The 27,516-nt window shown below is 38.9% G+C and overlaps 1 protein-coding gene across 1 annotated transcript; it reads left to right on the top strand.

Moving 5' to 3' along the window:
* The first annotated feature begins 8,280 nt into the window (after positions 1-8,280).
* On the top strand, positions 8,281-19,553 carry LOC130918377 (60S ribosomal protein L5). The gene is made up of 8 exons (XM_057840059.1): positions 8,281-8,376; positions 8,826-8,895; positions 8,963-9,078; positions 9,153-9,287; positions 9,362-9,564; positions 18,957-19,134; positions 19,220-19,308; positions 19,393-19,553. The coding sequence occupies exons 1-8, from the start codon at positions 8,374-8,376 to the stop codon at positions 19,490-19,492; spliced, it is 894 nt and encodes a 297-aa protein (XP_057696042.1). The 5' UTR covers positions 8,281-8,373; the 3' UTR covers positions 19,493-19,553.
* The last annotated feature ends 7,963 nt before the right edge of the window (positions 19,554-27,516 follow it).

Here is a 27,516-nt window from a genome sequence, read left to right as displayed (position 1 = left end):
ATTTAGTCCAATTCCAAGGATGTTCATAATCTGCACTCCAAATGCGTCCTTGTCAGCCATTTTGAGAACATTTGGATGATTCAAACTTTTGGGTTTCAAAATAGATGTTTTTAAAGATGGGTTTTAAACATACAGTGCCTTGCAAAAGTATTCGGCCCCCTTGAATCTTGCAACCTTTCGCCACATTTCAGGCTTCAAACATAAAGATATGAAATTTAATGTTTTTTGTCAAGAATCAACAACAAGTGAAGTGGAACAACATTTATTGGATAATTTAAACTTTTTTAACAAATAAAAAACTGAAAAGTGGGGCGTGCAATATTATTCGGCCCCTTTACTTTCAGTGCAGCAAACTCACTCCAGAAGTTCAGTGAGGATCTCTGAATGAGCCAATGTTGTCCTAAATGACCGATGATGATAAATAGAATCCACCTGTGTGTAATCAAGTCTCCGTATAAATGCACCTGCTCTGTGATAGTCACAGGGTTCTGTTTAAAGTGCAGAGAGCATTATGAAAACCAAGGAACACACCAGGCAGGTCCGAGATACTGTTGTGGAGAAGTTTAAAGCCGGATTTGGATACAAGAAGATTTCCCAAGCTTTAAACATCTCAAGGAGCACTGTGCAAGCCATCATATTGAAATGGAAGGAGCATCAGACCACTGCAAATCTACCAAGACCCGGCCGTCCTTCCAAACTTTCTTCTCAAACAAGGAGAAAACTGATCAGAGATGCAGCCAAGAGGCCCATGATCACAATGGATGAACTGCAGAGATCTACAGCTGAGGTGGGAGAGTCTGTCCATAGGACAACAATCAGTCGTACACTGCACAAATCTGGCCTTTATGGAAGAGTGGCAAGAAGAAAGCCATTTCTCAAAGATATCCATAAAAGACACACCAAACATGTGGAAGAAGGTGCTCTGGTCAGATGAAACCAAAATTGAACTTTTTGGCCACAATGCAAAACGATATGTTTGGCGTAAAAGCAACACAGCTCATCACCCTGAACACACCATCCCCACTGTCAAACATGGTGGTGGCAGCATCATGGTTTGGGCCTGCTTTTCTTCAGCAGGGACAGGGAAGATGGTTAAAATTGACGGGAAGATGGATGCAGCCAAATACAGGAACATTCTGGAAGAAAACCTGTTGGTATCTGCACAAGACCTGAGACTGGGACGGAGATTTATCTTCCAACAGGACAAGGATCCAAAACATAAAGCCAAATCTACAATGGAATGGTTAAAAAATAAACGTATCCAGGTGTTAGAATGGCCAAGTCAAAGTCCAGACCTGAATCCAATGGAGAATCTGTGGAAACTAAAGAGCTGAAGACTGCTGTTCACAAACACTCTCCATCCAACCTCACTGAGCTCGAGCTGTTTTGCAAAGGAAGAATGGGCAAGAATGTCAGTCTTTCGATGTGCAAAACTGATAGAAACATACCCCAAGCGACTTGCAGCTGTAATTGGAGCAAAAGGTGGCGCTACAAAGTATTAACGCAAGGGGGCCGAATAATATTGCACGCCCCACTTTTCAGTTTTTTATTTGTTAAAAAAGTTTAAATTATCCAATAAATTTTGTTCCACTTCACGATTGTGTCCCACTTGTTGTTGATTCTTGACAAAAAATTAAAATTTTATATCTTTATGTTTGAAGCCTGAAATGTGGCGAAAGGTTGCAAGGTTCAAGGGGTCGAATACTTTTGCAAGGCACCGTAGGTTTGGCAACCCGTGGCTCTAGAGCCGCATGTATTTTTAATTTTAATATAATTTCTTGAGGAGGACAAACATGACACGAACATTCCTCTATTTCTTTAATATTGTAATGAAAACCTTAGAGTGCGTATGACACCAAAAAGCATGTTTATTTCATATTTCACGCGGTTTTTTATGCTCCTGGATGAAATGGACCGCTTGGATGTGTGTGAAAGCGATTGTTTTATATATTCAATTTTTGAATTCCGCGCCATGAAAATGAGTGACTTCCGGCTCCTGTTTCGGGTTTAGGACGAATGCGAATGTGACGTCACCCGGGTCAGCATCTCATAACACAGCCATTGCTTTATAGCATGCAGATAGCCTGCGAATTCAGCTGATTTTGCGGATTCATTCGTTTATTTTTCACATCACGCCAGCCAAATGGCTGCAGAAAATTGTTGCTGCACCAGGGAGAGGCATGTGAGCCTTTTTGCGTTTCAAAAGGTTCCCGTTCACCGCGGATATTGGCCAAAACAAGCCCTAATACTGTGGGACCATTGGACTTACAAGGAAGTGAGTAAACATCGTATTTTGTACTATGTCAAATACTGGGATCATAGCGCACATTTTAATACGGGGGTGACTTGCATTTTGTGGCTGATTGTCCACCGACAATGGCACACACACACCCCGCCGGGAGAGCACTATACTCGGCTTATTGCCCTGTTCGTGTGCCCGGTCTTCTGTCAAAATTTCCACCCCATCAGAAATTGCACTTAGTGTTAAAATGGCCGCGAATACAGCGATTACAAAGTAAACACTACAAATTTTCTTTAAATAAAGGACTATTTACTTACGTTTGATCATGGACGGACATGTAGAAAAGTTCTCCTCAGACACATCCTCCCATGTTAGCTGCACAACTACTGCACTTCAATCTCTGTTTACGTCTTCGCCGTGTAGTTAAGCATTATTTTACGCCATATTCGTGATGACCATGTGGCAGCTACGCGCTCCTCCGACGTCGGCCGGTTTGTCCGGCGGTACTCTCCAGCTGCTTCCCCGGCGAGCTCTCCTGTCCGTAGTAGCAGGGGAACGAGCTGTAACTTGCTCGCCGCCGGGTGGGTTGCCGATCGGCAAAGACAATTGACAACCCCGCTGCCGTGTAAGATGATCCGGGCTAGTTTTGTGTGATTTTTCGCTTCGAAAAGCGATAACAAGACTTTTAAGACCTCATTGGTTCGACTTAGCATGGCGGCTAGCGGTCACGCCTCTTGGTTTGTTTACATTCTCCAAAGCCGGGGCAGGGAAATGACAAAAGCCTGACTAACTACGGTGGCATAAAATATCATTCGGGAGGTGCGACAGTAAAGGTGAAGTCGACAGTTTTCACCATTATGGAGTCATTTTGCCATGTCGTACTAAATAAATGCATTTTTATTATTTCATATTCCATTTAGCACGAGACTGTTACTTGTCATGACCATATCATTTATTTAGCAATTGGGGAAAAATACTTCGATAAAAAGAATATCCTATAAAAATATTGGAGCAGAGAGACTAAAACAATGACATTTTGCGGCTCTCTTCGTCACATTTTCCTCGTTCTGAATAATTCCCACTCGATGGGTTGAATTCTAAATCAGATGAAACCATGACCCTGCCGACGTCATCCACCTGTTGGGGACGCTAGAGCCCTATAATGGTAGGTGTGTCTAAACTAAATTAAAAGACTAATATCTCGTCATCTGCGATTTGCCAAGTAATTGTATGTAGTGGAATTGTCTCAAAATATGATTCTAATTCACAAACTAATGCTATTTAAGACTTTTTTCATCCTGCCGTACGCACCTTAAGGTGGCATCGTACAACAGTGTAGTTGTGAACATAATGAAAATACATCATATGGGAAGACAATCTAAATTACCTATATAACTGAAGTCATTATATAGTGCAAATACGGTTGCTCAAAAGTTGGTGTGGACAATTTGAACATCCTGAAAAGTTGGTAGTGTTATGTCCCTACCTTTCCTATGCAAGCGTACGCCCTTGGTTTCAATCTAGGCCTCAGGTAGAAATTTAGGCTTTCAAACTAGATTTAGATTTTAGGAAAATTAGGGTTTAAAACCAGTGAAAGGGTTTTAAACTCAAAATAAAAATTTTAATAGGATTTCAAATTAAGTTTTGAGTTATAAAATAGATTTAGAGTTTTAAAATTATACTTTTCCAACTAGATTTAGACTTGCATTTTAGGATTTCAATTAGTTTGAAAATTAGGGTCTCAAACTAGATTTAGAGTTGCAATCTAGGAAAATTAGGGTTTAAAACCAGTGGAAGGCTTTTAAACGTTTTAAACGTTTTAATAAAACATTTTTCTAAATTAGAGACGTTGGTTCGAACTTTTAATCAACGTTGGTGTTCATCCTAACTTCTCGACAGGTTTTTCTACCGCTCAATCCTATGTAGTTTTAGCAAATAGAGCCCTCTAGTGGTGTAACTGTATTCCTCCAATTTAACACTATCGACACATATTCCTTTCTTTAGCTAGAATGTGTCAATTAGTCCAATATAACATTAATTACCACAAGTGGAAAAGTTAAAACACATATATATTTCAATATACAGTGCCTTGCAAAAGTATTCGACCCCCTTGAATCTTGCAACCTTTCGCCACATTTCAGGCTTCAAACCTAAAGATATGAAATTTAATTTTTTTGTCAAGAATCAACAACAAGTGGGACACAATCGTGAAGTGGAACAACATTTATTGGATAATTTAAACTTTTTTAACAAATAAAAAACTGAAAAGTGGGGCATGCAATATTATTCGGCCCCTTTACTTTCAGTGCAGCAAACTCACTCCAGAAGTTCAGTGAGGATCTCTGAATGATCCAATGTTGTCCTAAATGACCGATGATGATAAATAGAATCCACCTGTGTGTAATCAAGTCTCCGTATAAATGCACCTGCTCTGTGATAGTCTCAGGGTTCTGTTTAACGTGCAGAGAGCATTATGAAAACCAAGGAACACACCAGGCAGGTCTGAGATACTGTTGTGGAGAAGTTTAAAGCCGGATTTGGATACAAAAAGATTTCCCAAGCTTTAAACATCTCAAGAAGAAAGCAATTTCTCAAAGATATCCATAAAAAGTCTTGTTTAAAGTTTGCCACCTGGGAGACACACCAAACATGTGGAAGAAGGTGCTCTGGTCAGATGAAACCAAAATTGAACTTTTTGGCCAAAATGCAAAACGATATGTTTGGCGTAAAAGCAACACAGCTCATCACCCTGAACACACTATCCCCACTGTCAAACATGGTGGTGGCAGCATCATGGTTTGGGCCTGCTTTTCTTCAGCAGGGACAGGGAAGATGGTTAAAATTGACGGGAAGATGGATGCAGCCAAATACAGGAACATTCTGGAAGAAAACCTGTTGGTATCTGCACAAGACCTGAGACTGGGACGGAGATTTATCTTCCAACAGGACAATGATCCAAAACGTAAAGCCAAATCTACAATGGAATGGTTCAAAAATAAACGTATCCAGGTGTTAGAATGGCCAAGTCAAAGTCCAGACCTGAATCCAATGGAGAATCTGTGGAAAGAGCTGAAGACTGCTGTTCACAAACACTCTCCATCCAACCTCACTGAGCTCGAGCTGTTTTGCAAGGAAGAATGGGCAAGAATGTCAGTCTCTCAATGTGCAAAACTGATAAAAACATACCCCAAGCGACTTGCAGCTGTAATTGGAGCAAAAGGTGGCGCTACAAAGTATTAACGCAAGGGGGCCGAATAATATTGCAAGCCCTACTTTTCAGTTTTTTATTTGTTAAAATAGTTTAAATTATCCAATAAATGTTGTTCCACTTCACGATTGTGTCCCACTTGTTGTTGATTCTTGACAAAAAATTAAAATTTTATATCTTTATGTTTGAAGCCTGAAATGTGGCGAAAGGTTGCAAGGTTCAAGGGGGCCGAAAACTTTTGCAAGGCACTGTATATGAACATTTTCAATACTGTATTTACATAACTTCACATATATCCTTGAGCTGAATTGTGCTTTCCAAATAAATGTGCCTTGGCTTGCTTTGTCACTGTCACTGAAACATGCCGATTTTTGCAATTTTACCTATGAAAGATTGTTCCCCTCCAAAGCGCAGCAGAAGTGTGACGCCCCCATAAAAAGGGGCGTCACTAGGTTTTAAGAACATGGGGGGGCTGTGAAAGAATATTTTATTCATGCTTATAAAACACAATTATTAACTGTTCTGAAACTATATGCTTGCATGTGAGAGTGTATTCATGTTCGTTCGTTCCAAATATGTGTGCTTCATATATTCCTTTGAACTTCCACAATGACCCGTTGACTGCCTTATCAAGATATGCCTCCCTCTTGTACCAGCCATAGCTAGTTTTCAAGATCATAACTCAGGATGTTTTTCTGTGGAAAATCCCCAGGTTGGGCTGTAATACGTTTCACTTCTGTTTCACAGTAAGCATCCAGTTTTGAGAAACAACACCAAATAAGGGGAAGCAGTTAGAGCTGACTCACTTCCCAAATTGCTGCTATTCTGAATTAACCAATCATCGCGCACCACGCACCTACCGTTATGACATGTTTTGACTATTGCTACTAAAGAAAAAGGCAACACAGGAACTCGGCAGTTGGGAGACGCCTCGCGACGCTACACAGTTGTGTGGAGCCTCGCAGCTGCCGACCCCGTGCGCACGTTGAACTTTGAAGCTCACTCGAGTGATTGCTGACTGCAAATGGTTTAATCCCCGATGAAGTGGGAGGTTTCTCTCATTGTGACTGTCGAATAGAATACTCGTGTGTTTTTCTTCCTAACAGGGGCTTAGCCCCCAGGAGAAACACAAGATGTAAATGAACATAGCGTACAAGCACAAAACTCCACAAACAGCTAACAAGGACTGATAATTTATTTATTATTGTTGTTGTTGTTTCAGTCTATTTTTTAAATTCAGTAGAACAACTGGAAAAAATGGCAACAATTGCAAGTTACTTGGTAGATTGAAGCATACATAGATACATACATACAGTATATCTATACATATATGAGTTTGTAGGTGCGTGATTGTGTATGTATGCTATATATAATAATCTTCTTTGCTTTCTCCACTTTTTAATCATAATTTCCTACTCACCTTTCCAGTAGAGTTTTTTCCCCTCTTACCCTCTTTGGTCCTCGTCCTTCAGGTAAATCACTACTGCTTTTGTCCAAACTCAACAAAAAAATGAAAGTTCCTTTGGGCTGCTTTAAGACCACATAAATTAAAATAAAATTGGGGAGAAGGTAGTAAACCTCGGTTCACTACATTTCTCACCGTTAATATATATATATATATATATATATATATATATATATATATATATATATATATATATATATATATATATATGTATGTATGTATGTATGTATGTATGTATGTGTGTATGTATGTATATATATGTATGTATGTATGTATGTATGTGTATATATATATATATATATACATACATATATATATATATATATATATATATATATATATATATATATATACATATATATATATATTTTTTTTTTTTCTTTGATTAAAAATATTTTTTTGATTGAAGCAACTTTTGGGGGGATTAAATGATTTAGACACAAATTTCCTACTCACAGTATGGCCCAAACACAAAAAGGATTGCTTCAATCAAAGAAAACTTTTTCAATGAAAGATTAAGTGTTCAAATGCAAATTTTTCAATCTCAAATATTTTTTCGCATTCAAAAACTTTTTCCATTATTGAATTTTTTTTTTTTTTTTTTTTTTTTTTGATTGAAGTGATTTTTTTTTTTTTTTTTGAAAATATATATATTTTTAAGCGACTTATTTTTGGATTTGAATAATAAAGGCAAAAATATCCTAGCCAAAATGTGGCCCAAGCACAAATCAACATTACTTCAATCAAAACAGTTGCTTCAATCAAAAAAAAAAAAAAAAAAAAAAATAGACTTCAATAAAAAAATAAATAATTAAAAAGAAATAAATCAAAGGAAAATAGCTTTCACATGCATTTTTTTTTTAATTTCAAATTTATTTTTGCATTCAAACACTTTTTTTTTTTTTTAATTGAAGCGACCTTTTTTTTGGTTGAAAATATATATTTTGATTGAAACAACTTTTTTTGATTGAAAAACAAAGACACAAATCTACCTCCATATGGCTCCACCCAGGGGATACAATTTTTGACTGGGGTAACTACATTGGCATGACACTGGCGGGCCTACCATATTCAATGGATGACGATCTTGGCATGAATTATGGGAAACAAAAAACGCTCATTGTCAACTTATTCCTATAAATATTCTTGTAAGTTAATTTTATTGCTGACACTGCGTTTCGGGGTCATCAACATGTTGTGCCCCCCTGCCCTAAAAGTCAAACTCCGCCTATGCTTTTACATACTCTTTTTATTCTGGTGCTTTATTACGGTAACCTCTGTTGCACTACTACTCCCGCCCAAGAGGAGGCAGAGTGTTCAACTCACTCGCAATGCGCCGCAGCCTGTGACTTTTTTGGCGCATGCGCAGAGCTCAACTTCCTTTTTTCCCTTGCAGCGGAGTCAATTCCCAGTCTTTGGCTCCGGGCTCCTTCATAAGGAGGCCAGAAAGACTGCAAAATGGTTAGTAATGCTGCCAATATGTCTTTACGCCCGTACTTAAGACATGCATCTTGCTCTTGTTGGTGATCGTGGTGTCAAAACAGGCAGATGTGTGAATGATGCACGAAGATTATTTCCCGAGTGTTCGCTAGCCGGCTCTGCTTCAACGTGGCCTAATGGCCGTGCGGACAAACATACTACTTCCTGTCGCACATAACTTCAATTCGCTGTCATTATTGCCAGCGTTTTTGTTTTAAAACCTCACTTTCATTGACAATAAACACCTACCTTGTCATTTCAACTGATAGCTTGTTGCTAACTCGCCGTTTACTTTCAATGAAGCTAATTCGCGACACTCATAAAACACCGAAGTTGACAGGCCGCCAAATGCAAGCCCAATTATATCGTAATATTTTACTTGTGGGAGTTCGAATTATGTAAAATTGACTTGCATGTCTTCTCCCATGCAGGGTTTCGTTAAAGTAGTGAAGAACAAGGCGTACTTCAAGAGATACCAAGTCAAGTTTCGTAGGAGGAGAGGTATGTTCTCACACTCGCTTTGTTTGACAATGGAAATAGAAAAATGATGTGTTTTTTTGTACCGTAGAGGGGAAAACTGACTACTTTGCCCGCAAGCGCCTTGTCGTCCAAGATAAAAACAAGTACAACACGCCAAAGTATCGCATGATTGTCCGCTTCACCAACCGGGACATCATCTGTCAGGTGGGTCACGTTGCTTTGTCAGCATTGGCGTGATGTCGACCTTCACCTCATGTTGTGCGATGTTTTCTTTGCAGATCGCTTACGCTAAGATCGAAGGGGACATGATTGTGTGCGCGGCGTACTCGCACGAGCTGCCCAAGTACGGCATCGCCAATGGTTTGACAAACTACGCGGCGGCCTACTGCACCGGTCTGCTGCTGGCTCGCAGGGTACAATTTCCCGGCTGGGTTTATTTCTTTTAAATTGGAAGTGATAATAAAAATATATTGGTTATGTGTTGAAGCTCCTGAACAAGTTCGGCTTGGACAAGGTGTACGAGGGCCAACTGGACGTGAACGGTGAGGAGTTTAACGTGGAGAGCATCGACGGGCAGCCTGGCGCCTTCACCTGCTACCTGGACGCCGGCCTGGCTCGCACCACCACCGGCAACAAGGTGTTCGGGGCTCTCAAGGGCGCCGTGGACGGAGGTCTCAGCATCCCCCACAGGTGAGCTGCAACAATGTTTATTGGCACAGAAATACTCGTTGGTGCAAAATTATTTGAAGATTAGAAAAGCAGACCTTTTCCGAAGATGTTACAACACGGATGTCCTGCAAATGCATACTTTCAGACAAATTGACAATTATAGATGTTCAACCATGTCCTTTTTCATGCTTTAGAAGTGAATTTAAGTTTGTCGCTACTAGACATCCATTCCATTTGAACTAGTAGTCTGTCTTTTGGATGAAAATCCTTATAAGTGTAATTTTCGGATTATAAGCCGCTACTTTTTCCTCTTTTTGAATCCTGTGGTTTATAGTCCAGTGCAGGTTATTTGTTGTTAATAGTAGGGTTGTTCCGATCATGTTTTTTTGCTCCCGATCCGATCCCGATGGTTTTAGTTTGAGTATCTGCCCATCCCGATATTTCCCGATCCGATTGCTGTTTTTTGCTCCCGATTCAATTCCAATCATTCCTGATAATTTTTCCCAATCATATACATTTTGGCAATGCATTAAGAAAAAAAAGAATAAAACTCGGACGAATATATACATTCAACATACAGTACATTAGTACTGTATTTGTTTATTATGACAATAAATCCTCAAGATGGCATTTACATTATTAACATTCTTTCTGTGAGAGGGATCCACGGATGGAAAGACTTGTGACTTTGTATATTGTGACTAAATATTGCCATCTGGTGTATTTGTTGAGCATTCAGTAAATGATACTGAAGGCCATGCCCAATGCATGATGGGAAGTGGAACCATGACAAGTGAAACCACGACTGTGTGTAGTGCTACCAATTCATATATCTTCTCTGCGATGGGATATAACTAAAGGTGTTAAGAAAAAGATCAATTGCTACCTTGCTTCCCCACATTTCTTCCCATGATATTTCTAATCGTAGGGAGAGGGATTGTAAGGCTTTAGCTAATTAAAATAAGGTTCCAAAGGCTGCCAAAATTCACTCTACTCAAGTTACGCTGCCTTTTAGCTCTCTATATAGGCAATACGGTGCCATTAAAGATGGAACGCGACAATGCGTGAGTGGGTCGTGCAGCGCATGCATTAATTACGTTAAATATTTTAACGTGATACATTTTTAAAAAATTAATTACCGCCGTTTTTGGGATAAATTTGATAACCCTACCTCAAGCCTATACTAAAGACTCTGGATAAGTGTAACATATTATGTCTGAAACGTTAAATACAATTAGAAAACAATTTAATAAAAAAATATATATATATATACTGGACTGTCTCAGAAAATTAGAATACACAATATTCTAATTTTTTGAGACAGTCCTGTGTATATATACAGGACTGTCTGTGTATATATACAGGACTGTCTCAGGAAATTAGAATACACAATATTCTAATTTCCTGACTGTCTCAGGAAATTAGAATACACAATATTCTAATTTCCTGACTGTCTCAGGAAATTAGAATATTGTGTATTCTAATTTCCTGAGACAGTCCTGTATATATACACAGGACTGTCTCAAAAAATTAGAATATTGTGTATTCTAATTTTCTGAGACAGTCCAGTATATTTATATATATATATTTTTTAAAAAAGGCATGGGCGATATTTTTTTGCCGATTCCGATTTTTGAAAATGACGTGATCCCGAACGGGACATCTCTAGTTAATAGTTGCCACTTTATTTGACAGCGGCATCATACGACCAACACAATCATGAAATGGCACTATCACGTGCCATAAACTTCATAAGATATTGACATGACTAGGCCTGTCGCGATAACAAATTTTAGTGTGCGATAATTTCTCATAAATTATTGCGATATGCGATATTATCGCACCCCCCCCTCCCCCCCAATTTTTTTAAACCAATTTAACAATAACACAGTGAGAATACAGTATATAGTAATAGATCAAGTACACCCATTTAAACGCGATAAATATTCCGAAATTCAAAAATACTTTTTAAAAAATTACAACTAAAAACAAAACCATGCCACTTAAGTAAAAGACAACAATATTATTACAGCACAGAACCACAGAATAAATAAAATGTGTTTTTCAAGAAAAAAATAAAATAAAATTGCACTTAATAACTTAAAGTGCATGTGACACGAAAAAGCATGTTTATTTCATAATATACGCGGTGTTTTATGCCCCTGAATGATATGGACCGCTTGGATGTGTGTGGAAGCGATCGCTATATTTATTTAGTTTTTTGAATCCCGCGCCATGAAAATGAGTGACTTCCGGCTTCGGTCTTGCATTGAGGAGGAGGGCGCTGTGACGTGTACGGTAGAAGACGTCCTCTTCACTATACAGCCGTACTGTTGTGTATGAGGACGAAAGATTCAGCTGATTTTGCGGATTAATACGTTTATTTTTCGCATCACGCCAACCAAACGGCTGCAGAAAAATCATTCTGTATGCGGGAGAGGCGTATGCGCCTTTTTGGAGTTTCAAAAGGTTCCCATTCACCGTGGATATTTACTGTGGGACCATTGGACTTACGAGGAAGTGAGTAAACATCTTGTTTTGTATTATGTCAAATACGAATACAGCGATTACAAAGTAAACACTACAAACTTCCTTTAAATAAAGGACTACTTACGTTTGATCATTGATAGGCATGTAAAAAGCTCTCCTCATGCTCATTAGCAGCACGTTAGCTGCACAACAACTCCAGCCACCCTCCTCTGGGGAACGAACTGTAAATTGCTCTCCGCCGGGCGGTTTGCCGATCCGCGAAGACAATCGACAACCGGGTCGTCGTGTCAAATAATCCAGGCTAGTTACGTGTGATTTTCCACTTCGAAGACTTTGAAACATCACTCGGTTCGGGTTAGCATGTCGGCTAGCTGTCACTCCTTCTGGTTTGTTTACGTTCTCCGAAGCCGGGGAAGAGATATGACATATGTCTGATTTAGGTGTCATAAAATATCGTTCGGGAGGTGCGACGGTAAAGGTGAAGTCGACAGTTTTGACCATTATGGAGTCATTTTGCCATGTCGTCTTGAATAAATGGATTTTTATTATTTCATATTCCATTTAGCACAAGACTGTTATTTGTCATGACCATGCCATTTATTTAGCAATTGGGGAAAATACTTGGATAAAAAGAATATCCTGTAAAAATATTGAAGAGACAGAAACAATGACATTTTGCCGCTCTCTTCGTCGCGTTTTCCTCGTTGTGAATAGTTCCCCCTCGACGGGCTGACTGGTCCTTCCCAAGCCATTTATATAGCTATTTGGGAAAAATACTTGGATAAAAAGAATATCCTGTAAAAATATTGGAGTAGAGAGACTGAAACAATGACATTTTGCAGCTCTCTTCGTCAAAGGGCTGAATAGTAAAACCGATGAGCCCAGTCTACCGCTGACGTCATCCACCTGTTGGGGACGCTAAAGCCCTATAATGGTAGGCGTGGCTAACCGGCAGATTAAAAGACTAATTTCTCGTCATCTGTGCTTTGCTAAATTGTTGTATATAGTCGAATCGTTTCAAAATATGATTCTAATTCACATAATAATGCCATTTAAGACTTTTTTTTTCTCGTGTCATATGCTCTTTATTAAGCATTTAGGCAAATGAAAACTTTTCCCCTCATAGCTTCTGCTATGGTGCTCCATAGGGATGCAACGATACAGTTAAGTCACAGTTCGGTACGATTTTTGATACGCGGGACACGATTTTTGATCCGATTCAATACATTTAATGCTCTGAAGAAAAAAAATACCAATTGTATTTTTTGTTTGTTTTTTTATTTTTTTGCTAATGACCAAAAATTAAATTGTCATCATATAAACATGCATTTTAGTGCATAATATTTATGTGCTTACTTCTTACTGATCTGAAGAAATTTTGTATATAAGTGCTGAGAACAATCTTAACTGTTTGTAAATTGAGGCGGGACACAGTGTTGATTGCTATAGCTCTCTTAGCAACTAGGTTTACTACATGAGCAAGACATCCTATTTGTGGTCCATGTACTGAATTAACAATATTTGCAGCATTATCTATTAGGGATGTCCCGATCCAGGTTTTTGCACTTCCGATCCGAGACCGATACTGACCGATACCGACCTATCTGAGCATGTGTTAAAGTTTAAAGTAGGGCTGCAGCTATCGAATATTTTAGTAATCGAGTAATCGACTGGAAATATATTTTTAGGTGAAGACCAATTAAAAATATACATGAGAAAACAAGACATTTCATCTAATCTTGAACCATTTTCAGTCAATGTCTTAATTTTCGATGTAGATTGTTGAAAAACATCCATTAATTGCATCTCAGATGTAACTAGAATAAAAAGACTAATTCACTGCTTTCACTCAAAAAACCTTTAGATCTTATAAAAAAAAAAATATATATATATATATATATATATATATATATATATATATATATATACTGGACTGTCTCAGAAAATTAGAATACACAATATTCTAATTTTCTGAGACAGTCCTGTATATTGTTCTATGTAAAGGACGTCAGCCAAGGTCGGCCCCCCACATTTTTACCACGCTTAATCTGGTCCCCTTTGTAAAAAGTTTGGACACCCCTGCTTTAAATGGTGGATTAATGTACAGGACTGTCTCAGAAAATTAGAATATTGTGTATTCTAATTTTCTGAGACAGTCCAGTATAAATGCTGTTACGCTTGATAACACACATCACTTAAAAGTTAGTATTTTTTTCCGACATGTTTCAACTGAATTTCTATTTGTGTCAAGCCATTTTTAAGTTCTAGTTAAGTTTTAAGTTAGTCTAAACTGTAAGTCCTGATAGGATTTTGAGTTTTTGCACTGTTCAAAATAAATGTATGATACAGGCTGTATTGGAGCACATTAGGGACCAGTGCTACTTGGTGTTTTATCCAGCAATGACTGCTGAGCTAAAATTGATAGTTAGCATTATTGAGTTTTTATTTTACACCCTCATCACTCCACAACGCTATGTTATGCTAAAGCCTGTATGTAAAACACGTTAGCCACGCATCGACAGTGGTCATAAGTAACGTTAATCTTTATTTAATAGCGCTTAGTGCTCTTTATTAGCGCTTAGCGCTCTACTGCTTTAAGATGGCGGCTGTTTACTAACGCTGCCCAGACGCTGCCGAGTCTGTCATTTAGCATCTAGTTCAACATACATGTGATCTCTATGAGACGCTACCTACCAACGTAGCATCGTGCGGGCTAGTATTTAGCAATGTCGGCATCGTTTGTAGCGGCTGTCGGTTGCAGTAAGTTTTTTTTTTTTTTTTTTTTTTTTTTTTTTTCTTCCTCTACGCACGTGACATCAGCGCGTTGTCCCGCATTAAAAGTAGTCCGAGCAAAACGTGATGCTTAGAGCTGTCAAAATAAACGATTACTCGAGGTTAATAAAATTACTCTGATCAGTTTTTAAACTCGAGTTGCTCGAGTATTCGTTTCAGCTCTAGTCCAGTCCTATATCTATGCATGATATGGCGGAAAACACTCAGGTGACTTGAAGTTCCGCTCTTAGACCCTCAATTTAGCCAACTTTCAAAATTGTCCGATATGCATGTGTGATACATCATTGGAAAGCTTAAAATCTCAATTTTTGGGGGGAAGAAAAAGTTTGAGCAGGAGGACATTTTTTTAAAATATATTTTTTTTAAACAGCAAAACCCTATCTGGAGGTGAGAGCACGCGAGAACAGAATTACAGATGCCGTAACTTTAACGAGATATTATCGCGTACCTACTTTGTTTCGATCCAAAAACTCCATGTAGCATGCATCACTGAGTGTCAAGACACACCTGTGAATGGCCACAGCTGGATTTTTGGGGGATTTTATGGCTGAAACTTGGTAATATAACAAGGGTCGCGATGCAGAAATCGCAGACATCAAGGAGTTGTCGAGATTTTCTTTTTCATATAGTTAATCTTTTAAATGTTTTTTTTTCAACTTATTTTTTTTGGATCAATTATTTATCATCTCACATATCGGAGAAAATGCGACAGTAGCAAAAAAAAAAAATACAATTAAGCGATAGTTATGAGGTAGATATCCGTGACTTTTTTACAGACGCCATTTTTTTCAGTGTGACATAATTTGTATAAAAGTTTAAAATATGTGAGTGAAAACATTTTTAAAGTCGTTTTTTTTTTTTTTTTTTTTTTTTTAAACGAAATATGAGACATCAAGGAATGATTCTAAGCTAAAAACGACAGACATTTTGAATAATAAATATAATTAATTGCCTTTGTTTTATGGCTGGGTCGAAACAAAAGCGGTTGCGCGACGTCTGTAAACGGGGGTTTTCAGGGTAAAGCGGACAAATTAAAAATAGTTCGGGGGTTTAATGTGCCATGAATCTGCTATGGCAGCATATAGACATACTGTTCTATGAAACACAACAGTTGTTTTAGATTAAAATACAGCAGTTTCTTTTAAAGAGGAGTGCAAGAGCAGAAACTGCTTTTTCAGTCTTGTCTGTGTTTTCCGCCATATGTTTCTTATTATAAAAGAGTACTCAGTCTGGCCATTTCGAGCTTGGCTGCTCCCCTCCTTTGCTTGGCCTGGGGTGGTGGGGTGGTCTCATCAGTGCCAGTCATCGTCCTCTTTCTTGATATCTCGGTACATTTAGGTGGCTGCGCGCGTGTGGTGGGCAGCGCATCTGCTTTCAGCAGCAATTTCTTAGCAAAACCAGATTTCACTTGTTCATAGTTCGAATAGCTTTCAGGTGTAAAATGCGCACCACACAAAACCGTGCCGGGTCTACAAAATTAGCCTTTTTTTCTCGCGTTCGGGAACTCATGGGTACTATATTGCGAATGGCTATCTGTACACTAGGCCTGAACAGTATTGGAAAAAACTATTGCTGCGATTTTTTAGGGGTTTGTGATATATTGCGATATTATTTTGCGAATTTAAACAAATATATATATATACAGTGGGGAGAACAAGTATTTGATACACTGCCAATGGGAAAACCCAGAAGAATGCTTTCAAAAATATAAACAATGATTGTTTATTTTTATCAATTTACGAAATGCTTCTGTTCTGTTCATTCACTGCATTTTGTTAATTGATGAAAATAAACTATTAACACTTCCATTTTTGAAAGCATTCTTAGTTTTCGTCAAACCCTTTCTTTCCAGAGAGTCCCTCTGACGAAGGCGGAAGTGCCCGCCGAAACATGTCAGGTAAATAAAACTACCTACTATTGCCTGGGATAAAAGAAAGGGTTTGACGAATATATACAGTGCCTTGCAAAAGTATTCGGCCCCCTTGAATCTTGCAACCTTTCGCCACATTTCAGGCTTCAAACATAAAGATATGAAATTTAATTTTTTTGTCAAGAACCAACAACAAGTGGGACACAATCGTGAAGTGGAACAACATTTATTGGATAATTTAAACTTTTTTAACAAATAAAAAACTGAAAAGTGGGGCGTGCAATATTATCCGGCCCCTTTACTTTCAGTGCAGCAAACTCACTCCAGAAGTTCAGTGTGGATCTCTGAATGATCCAATGTGGTCCTAAATGACCGATGATGATAAATAGAATCCACCTGTGTGTAATCAAGTCTCCGTATAAATGCACCTGCTCTGCGATAGTCTCAGGGTTCTGTTTAAAGTGCAGAGAGCATTATGAAAACCAAGGAACACACCAGGCAGGTCCGAGATACTGTTGTGGAGAAGTTTAAAGCCGGATTTGGATACAAAAAGATTTCCCAAGCTTTAAACATCTCAAGGAGCACTGTGCAAGCCATCATATTGAAATGGAAGGAGCATCAGACCACTGCAAATCTACCAAGACCCGGCCGCCCTTCCAAACTTTCTTCTCAAACAAGGAGAAAACTGATCAGAGATGCAGCCAAGAGGCCCATGATCACTCTGGATGAACTGCAGAGATCTACAGCTGAGGTGGGAGAGTCTGTCCATAGGACAACAATCAGTCGTACACTGCACAAATCTGGCCTTCATGGAAGAGTGGCAAGAAGAAAGCCATTTCTCAAAGATATCCATAAAAAGTCTCGTTTAAAGTTTGCCACAAGCCACCTGGGAGACACACCAAACATGTGGAAGAAGGCGCTCTGGTCAGATGAAACCAAAATTGAACTTTTTGGCCACAATGCAAAACGATATGTTAGGCGTAAAAGCAACACAGCTCATCACCCTGAACACACCATCCCCACTGTCAAACATGGTGGTGGCAGCATCATGGTTTGGGCCTGCTTTTCTTCAGCAGGAACAGGGAAGATGGTTAAAATTGACGGGAAGATGGATGCAGCCAAATACAGGAACATTCTGGAAGAAAAACCTGTTGGTATCTGCACAAGACCTGAGACTGGGACGGAGATTTATCTTCCAACAGGACAATGATCCAAAACATAAAGCCAAATCTACAATGGAATGGTTCAAAAATAAACATATCCAGGTGTTAGAATGGCCAAGTCAAAGGCCAGACCTGAATCCAATCGAGAATCTGTGGAAAGAGCTGAAGACTACTGTTCACAAACACTCTTCATCCAACCTCACTGAGCTCGAGCTGTTTTGCGAGGAAGAATGGGCAAGACTGTCAGTCTCTCGATGTGCAAAACTGATAGAAACATACCCCAAGCGACTTGCAGCTGTAATTGGAGCAAAAGGTGGCGCTACAAAGTATTAACGCAAGGGGGGCCGAATAATATTGCACGCGCCACTTTTCAGTTTATTTGTTAAAAAAGTTTAAATTATCCAATAAATTTTGTTCCACTTCACGATTGTGTCCCACTTGTTGTTGATTCTTGACAAAAAATTAAAATTTTATATCTTTATGTTTGAAGCTTGAAATGTGGCGAAAGGTTGCAAGGTTCAAGGGGGCCGAATACTTTTGCAATGCACTGTATGTCTAGTGGTTGCATTTCCATATGAACGGCTGTTGTCTGTCCGACAACGACTTGCCAATTCAAAAGCACTTAAATCATTTTTGCCACCTCTGGGTTTTCCGGGGGACAGGCCATATCGGCCATTGTTTGGGACTAGTTGGAGTACCAGAATTCTCTGGGACTTTTAGTGTTCACCAGGGAAAGGGGACGGGGATGGGGGAGTCTATAAGCTAAGTGATTGAAAGGGGTAGAGTGTACATAAATAAGCTCGGTGATGTAGAACCCAGTAATCGTGTGAATCCCTTGTGAGTGTAAGCCCGTTGGTGACCGACCCTACGTCGCCACTCCCAGCACCAGGACCCCCCACCAAGTGCGCGACAGCCACGCAGACGAGCGGAGACAATAACCTTTTGAGATACAAAGTATCACGATATATCACCATTTCGATATTTTGTCACACCTCTTGTGTGAAATGTATGAAATTTGACGAATGCTCCAACAACACATGTACCAAGAAATATGATGTTTACGCTTTGGTTTCTAATCATTTTTGTCCGTTTCTCAGCACCAAGCGTTTCCCTGGCTACGACTCAGAGAGCAAGGAATTCAACGCCGAAGTCCACCGCAAGCACATTCTGGGCATCAACGTGTCCGAGTATATGAGCATGCTGATGGAGGAAGACGAGGAAGCCTACAAGAAGCAATTCTCGCGCTTCATCAAGAACGGCGTGGCTCCCGATATGGCGAGTTTTAACACCGTACCACTCCCGAAATAATCACATCTTTTTTTTTTTCTTTGGGTAATTGTCTGCGCAAATTTCCTTTCAGATTGAGGAATTGTACAAAAAAGCGCACGCTGCCATCCGTGAGAACCCAGTCCATGAAAAGAAGCCTCCCAAGGAGGTGACAAAGAAGAGGTGAGCGCTCGCTCTGGTTATGTTAAAGAATAAGAACTTGTGTAGCTACTTCGCTAATGCTAACGATTTCTTACCGTGGTAAAGGTGGAATCGTGCCAAGATGTCTCTGGCCCAGAGGAAAGATCGCGTCGCCCAGAAGAAGGCAAGCTTCCTTCGGGCTCAAGAAAAGGAGGAAACAGAGTGAGGCCTCGCTCTACGCAGCTCCCGGGCTACAATTTTGTTCTAATAAATCTATGGAAAATGTTCACATCGTCTCTGGTGCTTGTATTCCATTTCCGTGCGATCTGTTTGGATATTAAGAAACAAAATCTAGAAACTAATTGGAAAAATGTACACTGGTCAAAATTAAGCTGAGAATGATACACCAATACGACCGGATATCCGGTTTTACAGGTGAGAGATACGACTGTATCAATAGTTAAGTCACCTTTCAACAGTAATTAGCCATTAAATATTCAAAGACCAAATAATGGAGATGATTCGGCTATCGAGTGGACAAAAATCGGCTACTAGATCCTAGTACAATGCATTGCTCAATGTGATGATAATTTAGCTTTTACTTCACATGCTGTGCTTGTGTCATACACCACACAGCACACTTATACCCCTTTCCCACTGAAACTAGTGGGTCAACGCGCGTTTTTCCAAGCCGATCCAACACACTAGCAATTGGCATTTGGCACCTTTCCTACTGACGAAAAAACCCGTGTTTTTTTTTTTTCTTTTTCACCCGTCTAACCCCCCACCCCGCCTCAGTAGTGCTTAAGGTTGGTGACGTCACCACGCTAAGATGCGCTTCGACAAGTGCGACCGAATTCATTCAGTTCAAGGAAGTTAACAATGCAAAGCAACATGGAAGCCTCCTTTCCGTTTGTGTTCCCCGTTTTCATGCTTTTTACTGCCTACAAAATGGTCGAAATGCAGCAAAGGATCTACACTGAATTTTGGTTTGAAATTGTGAGGAGTCGTGTACGTCACAGAAGGAGGAGAAGAGCCTTTGTTTCATCTGTTATGGCTATTGCTAACGCTGCTACACTGACTGTTCGCCGTATGTGGATCCGGGCTAGAGCACATGGTTTTTGTGTTTTTGGTTTTATGACGCACCACGTACTAGCCTACGTCACCACATAGATTAGCGTGTTGACTGTTGACCCGGGGTTTTGCTTTCACACTGCATGGCGATCAGAGCCGAGGTGATTTTAACGCGGGTCGCTTGGCGGGTCGATTCACCTTTCCCACTGCCAACAAAAGCCGATTGTTAGCGGGTTGACACGGGTTTTTTGGCCAGTGGGAAAGGGGTATTAGAGTGTGACCACACGCATGATATAATATGGACAAGCACCACTCACAGTCGTGGTTGTCTCAACTTGCCATCATGCATTTCGGCAGAACCACTAGTAGTCGCCGTCATTGCCCGGTCGAGACGGGCGTGTCATAACAACGCGAGAGCTAACAAAACAACTAACACACGCTCCGTAGCGTTTTCGTCACAGCCCAAAACGAAACTAGTAGTGGCAACGAAGCAACATGCTAAAACAATGGACAGTTTGAGCACCGACGCCAGGTAAGGGCGGCATATTGTTTCCACAAAACGCAGTCTACTTAAACATGAACATGCGGATCAGTTGATTTTCAAGAAAAATCTGCCTGTCAAAAAAAAAATATGGACAGTGATGAGGAATAAAAAATGTGGAAGCACAGGCAGGTTAAAGTAATGATTATTGACCTGTCTGTCTAAAATGCCATGCTTTTATTCCCCCAATTATACCAGTGGTAAAGCATAATTTATTATTTATTTATGATAACACTAGCAGATTTATTTATTTATTTTTAAGAGCTGCTGCATATAATTTTTTTTGTTTGTAAGATGTTTAGGTTGAAAGTTTGCACTTAAATTACTTACCTCTTGTGTTAAAAACACTTGGAAATACAGTAATTGAATTACTTCACTTTGTTGTTGTCTGTCACTTGAGTTTTATTTTACTATTAGTCCCATCCAACAAAATGACGGTCATTTAGTAAGCCTTTTTTTTTTCATAAAATGAAACATACATTGGTATGAAATGTTTAATTTCGCGATTAGAAATGTGGTCTTTATTATGTTTAAAATACTGTACGAACACACGCAACAAATGTTTACTAGCGTATCGTTTTCACTCTGTATTGATCCGTATTGTTCTTGAACTATCAATTCGAATCACTCGCCCTTAAAAATGTATCGCTTTTTTAATCGAATCGTAACCTGCGTATCTAGATACATATCGAATCGGCTTTATGCCAGAGATTCCCAACCCTTGTCAAAATATGACGAAATCACCTGAAAGTTATCTAGTTGAATGTTTCCCTAGTTAAAGATTAAACTTGGCTGCTTTAATGCCAGTTAGAAACTGTAAAATACCCTTAAAAGTCTGCCTAGAAATATGACTAAATCCCTTAAACGTGCACAATCAATGTCATTTAAAATGTTAAAACTGCTATTGACAAAATTCATTTTAACCTACCTAAATTTTGGGGGTTGATATAGTACTGTAACATGTACCTTTATTGCAAGATGTGTGTGTATAGTCATGTGAAAAAAATTAGGACACCCCAATAAATCTTTATTAAGCAATGTTCACATATCAATGATCTTTTTTCTCTCTGGAAAAGAGTGAAAAAATTAACAAAAATTAACATTGTTTCACTCATTAAACCAAATATATCAACAAAAATATATGATCAAATATGTTTATTAAAAAAAAAAAAAAAAAACAGCCTTCCATAGGGTGTCCTAATTTTTTCACATGACTATATGCACTGCTGGACAAAAATATTGGTATTTTGAACCCTTCAATTTTGTCAGATAATGCTCAATTTCTCCCAAAAAATAATTGCAATTACAAATGCTTTGGTAGTAACATCTTTAATTATTTTGTTTGCAATGGAATAAACACAAAAGAATGGGGAAAAAAATCATTTTAAACAAAACTCCAAAAATGGGCCGGACAAAAGAATTGGCACCCTTTGAAAAATCATGAGATGCTTCTCTAATTTGTGTAATTAACAGCACCTGTTACTTAACTGTGGCACATAACAGGTTGTGGCAATAACTAAATCACACTTGCAGCCAGTTAAAATGGATTAAAGTTGACTCAACTTCTGTCCTTGCTTGTACCACATTGAGCATGGAGAAAATAAAGAAGACCAGAGAACTGTCTGAGGACTTGAGAAGCAAAATTGTGAGGAAGCATGGGCAATTTCAAGGCTACAAGTCCATATCCAAAGACCTGAATGTTTTCTGTCTTCCGTGTGCAATTTCATCAACAAGTGTAAAGCCCATGGTTGTGGCTAACCTCCCTAGATGTGGACGGAAAAGAAAAATTGACGAGAGATTTCAACGAAAGATTGTGCTGATGGTGGATAAAGAACCTTGAATAACATCCAAACAAGTTCAAGCTGTCCTGCAGGCCAAGGGTACAACAGTGTCAACCTGTACTATCTGTCAACATCTGAATGAGAAGGGACTCTATGGTGGGATACCCAGAAGACCCCACTTTTGACCCAGAGACATACAAAAGGCAGGATGGAGTTTGCCAAAACTTTACCTGAGAAAGTCATAAATGTTTTTGGAAGAATGTTTTCTGGTCAGATGAGACAAAAGTAGAGCTTTTTTGGAAAATGCATCAACATCGAATTTACAGGAAAAAAATGAGGCCTTCAAAGAAAAGAACACGGTCCCCACAGTCAAACATGGCAGAGGTTCCCTGATGTTTTGGGGTTGCTTTGCTACCTCTGGCACTGGACTGCTTGACCGTGTACATGGCATTATGAAATCTGAACCTACAGACTTCACTACCGAATTTTGCAGCATAATGTAGGGCCCAGTGTGAGAAAGCTGGATCTCCCTCAAATATCACGGGCCTTCCAGTTGGACAATGACCCAAAACACACTTCAAAAAGCACTAGAAAATGGTTTGAGAGAAAGTACTGGAGACTTCTAAAGTGGCAAGCAATGAGTCCAGACCTGAATCCCATACCACACCTGTGGAGAGATGAAGATGGCAGTTTAGTTAAGGCACCCTTCAAATCTCAGATACCTGGAGCAGTTGGCCAAAGAAGAATGGTCTAAAATTCCTGCAGAGCATTGTAAGAAACTCATTGATGGATACCGGAAGCGGTTGTTCGTAGTTATTTTGTCTAGAAGTTGGATGGATGGATGGATGGATGGATGGATGGATGGATGGATGGATGGATGGATGGATGGATGGATGGATGGATAGATAGATAGATAGATAGATAGATAGATAGATAGATAGATAGATAGATAGATAGATAGATAGATAGATAGATAGATAGATAGATAGATAGATAGATAGATAGATAGATAGATAGATAGATAGATAGATAGATAGATAGATAGATAGATAGATAGATAGATAGATAGATAGATAGATAGATAGATAGATAGATAGATAGATAGATAGATAGATAGATAGATAGATAGATAGATAGATATTTTCACCAAATATAGTATTGGGAGGACTGGCAGTCAGTTAATAGGTGGAGTGTGTGAGCGGCTCAATGAGAACTTTGTAATGTAGTAATATTTACCTTTTTTGCGAGATATGACACATTTAATATGGCGAACGTCCTGACGTACCTTCGTACAGCGAAGCGTTGAGTCAACGTTTCATGCTGTAATGTCCGTTTTGGTCGGCAGGGGTCAACATCGTGTTTGTTTTAGCATGGTGTTCTATTTAATAGACCAGGAAGAGTGTAACAATGAAATAGTTGAAATAAATAAATGATGCAAAAATAAAATCAAACTAAAATGTTGGAATAAAATAAAAAAATGAAATATATTAATTATGCATTTAAAAGAAATGGAAATGAATAAAAATTGAAGTAAAAAAATTTAATGGAAACAGTTCAATTACAAATTTAAATATTTTATTTAATTGTGTATTTTTCATTCAATTTTTGCACTCCTGGTCTTCCATCGTTTGATGTTGATAGTTTATATATTTTATAAATGATATGGGGGGGGAAAAACTATTAAAAAAGCATTTTCACTTTTTATTTTTATTTTTCCAATTAATTTAAAAAGAAAGCTTTTACTGTTTTTTCTATTCTGTTAATTTTTTATTTTATTTATTTATTTAAATTTAAAAGAAAAAAACGTGCAAATAGACCATGGTTACTGTTTTTACCCATACATACATATATATATATATATATATATATATATATATATATATATATATATATATATATATATATATATATATATATATATATATATATATATATATATATATATATATATATAGACACTGTATATACTGCATATATACAGTGGGGCAAATAAGTATTTAGTCAACCAGGCCTGTAATTGTCAACATGGGTTAACCTCAACCATGAGAGACAGAATGTGGGAAAAAAACAGAAAATCACATTGTTTGATTTTTAGAGAATTTATTTGCAAATCAGGTGGAAAATAAGTATTTGGTCAATTCCAAAGTTCATCTCAATACTTTGTTATGTACCCTTTATTGGCAATAACGGAGGCCAAACGTTTTCTGTAACTCTTCACAAACTTTTCACACACTGTTGCTGGTATTTTGGCCCATTCCTCCATGCAGATCTCCTCTAGAGCAGTGATGCTTTGGGGCTGTCGTTGGGCAACACGGACTTTCAACTCCCTCCTCATCCCGTGGCACCAAAATGATAACAAAAACGGGGAGCAAAAATCCCAGAACCACACGGGGGGACCGAGTGAATGACCTACAGAGAGCTGGGACCACAGTAACAAAGGATACTGTCAGTAACACAATGCGCCGCCAGGGACTCAAATCCTGCACTGCCAGACGTGTGCCCCTGCTGAAGAAAGTACACGTCCAGGCCTGTCTGCGGTTCGCCATTTGGATGATCCAGAAGAGGACTGGGAGAATGTGTTGGTCAGATGAAACCAAAATCGAAATTTTTGGTCGAAACACAGGTTCTCGTGTTTGGAGGAAAAAGAATACTGAATTGCACAGTACCCACTGTGAAGCATGGGGGTGGAAACATCATGCTTTGGGGCTGTTTTTCTGCAAAGGGACCAGGACGACTGATCTGTGTAAAGGAAAGAATGAATAGGGCACTGTATCGAGAGATTTTGAGTGAAAATCTCCTTCCATCAGCAAGGGCATTGAAGATGAGACGTGGCTGGGTCTTTCAGCATGACAATGATCCCAAACACACAGCCAGGGCAACAACGGAGCGGCTTCGTAAGAAGCATTTTAAGGTCCTGGAGTGGCCTAGCCAGTCTACAGATCTCAACCCCATAGAAAATCTGTGGAGGAAGTTGAAAGTCCGTGTTGCCCAACAACAGCCCCAAAACATCACTGCTCTAGAGGATATCTGCATGGAGGAATGGGCCAAAATATCAACAACAGTGTGTGAAAAGCTTGCGAAGAGTTACAGAAAACGTTTGGCCTCCGTTATTGCCAACAAACGGTACATAACAAAGTATTGAGATGAACTTTTGGTATTGACCAAACACTTATTTTCCACCATGATTTGCAAATAAATTCTTTAAAAATCAAACAATGTGATTTTCTGGGGGGTTTTTTTCACATTCTGTCGCTCACGGTTGAGGTTTACCCATGTTGACAATTACAGGCCTCCCTAATATTTTCAAGTGGGAGAACTTGCACAATTAGTGGTTGACTAAATACTTATTTGCCCCACTGTATATATATACGTATATATTTATATATAATTGAAAAGTGTTTTTATTTTTTAAATAAACATTTTAAAAATTAAATTGGAAAATATCCACTGTTCAGATACCATTGACGGCGCTAGACGTCCAATGTTCATTCATTCACCCCTTCCCAGTCAGAATGGATTGGACATCTCGCGCCACCAACAAATTGAATGACTAACCTATAAAATATTGATATGATCATAATTTGCTTTAGTTTGCTAATAATATATATATTTTTATACAGTATTTATTCAACAGAACATCCACCACGGTCTTTTTTCTGCCATCTCTGAAAATGGCCTCCAAGATGATTTAAGGTCACGTATGTGGCTCAGGAGGTAACTGGGAGCCTTCGAAGCATTTTTTATTTTTTCCCCTTCACACTACAATTCCTTTAACGCCGAGTCAGCAAGTCGTAATTCAGCCTAAATGCGGAACCCGGCCTTTGCACAATATGCACTAAATAACCTCCTTGGCGCTTTGTTGTTTGCAGTGACATTATTATAGTCTGCCTCTGGCGCGTCGGTTCGGGGTGAGTGGCTCGAGTCTTATCTGTTTCATTAGCGGCCAACTTCTTACACTTTGGCTGCCATTGGCGTACAAAAGAGCTTTGTTTTCTCAACTGGAAAGGTGAATTCAGCCAGGAAGTCAAGGAAACGTTATGTTATTTATTTCCAGTAAGGTTTTTCCTTCTTTTTGGCTTTCCCTTGGGAGGGCAGATATACGCACGCAACCGCTACGAGCCAACGATCGGCCGTTCGCGGCCTCGGGCAGGCTTATTATAGCTAATTAAAAAGTCTAATCGCAATGGGGCTGTGAGCATAAACATTATGGTCCCGGTGGAATAAAGCTCAAAGTTGTTCTTTGATAGTAAAATATGCGCGCCTGTCAAAGAGAATTACATTTTGGTGTTCAATTGGGTTAGGTTTCGGGCACTGTAATATGGATGCTAATTTTTGTTTTCCTATCTCGATGCAGGTTTGAGCGGGAGTTTTTCCCAGATTACTTTTGCTGGAGATGCAAGGTAAAATAATAATAATAATTAGAGATGTCCCGATCGATCAGGATTGATCGGGTCCGATCACGTCATTTTCAAAGTATCGGAATCGGCAAAAAAATATCGGACATGCCTTTTTTTAATATATATATATAAATATATATTTTAATTAAATCGTTTTCTAATTGAATGTAACGTTACAGACATAATATGTTACACTCATCCAGAGTCTTTAGTTTAGGCTTAAGGTGGGGTTATCCAATTTATCTCGTTAACGGCAGTAATTAATTTTTTTTTTTTAATTTATCACATTAAAATATTTAATGCAATTAACGCATGCACTGCACGACCTACTCACGCATTGTCGCACTCAGTCTGTAATGGCGCCGTTTTACCTATATAGAGAGATAAAAGGCAGCGTAAAATGAGTAGAGTGAATTTTGGCAGTCTTTGGTGCCTTTTTTTAATTGGCTCAAGCCTT

Source organism: Corythoichthys intestinalis, chromosome 7 (genome assembly GCF_030265065.1).
Source record: "Corythoichthys intestinalis isolate RoL2023-P3 chromosome 7, ASM3026506v1, whole genome shotgun sequence".
NCBI lineage: Eukaryota > Metazoa > Chordata > Actinopteri > Syngnathiformes > Syngnathidae > Corythoichthys > Corythoichthys intestinalis.
The sequence above is the reverse complement of the archived record's forward strand: the minus strand, read 5'-3'. Positions and strand labels throughout refer to the sequence as shown.

Coding starts and splice junctions, on each gene's coding strand:
- LOC130918377 (XM_057840059.1), top strand. Junction 9,079..9,152: donor ACCGGGACATCATCTGTCAG/GTGGGTCACGTT, acceptor TTTTCTTTGCAG/ATCGCTTACGCTAAGATCGA. Junction 19,309..19,392: donor AAGGAGGTGACAAAGAAGAG/GTGAGCGCTCGC, acceptor ACCGTGGTAAAG/GTGGAATCGTGCCAAGATGT.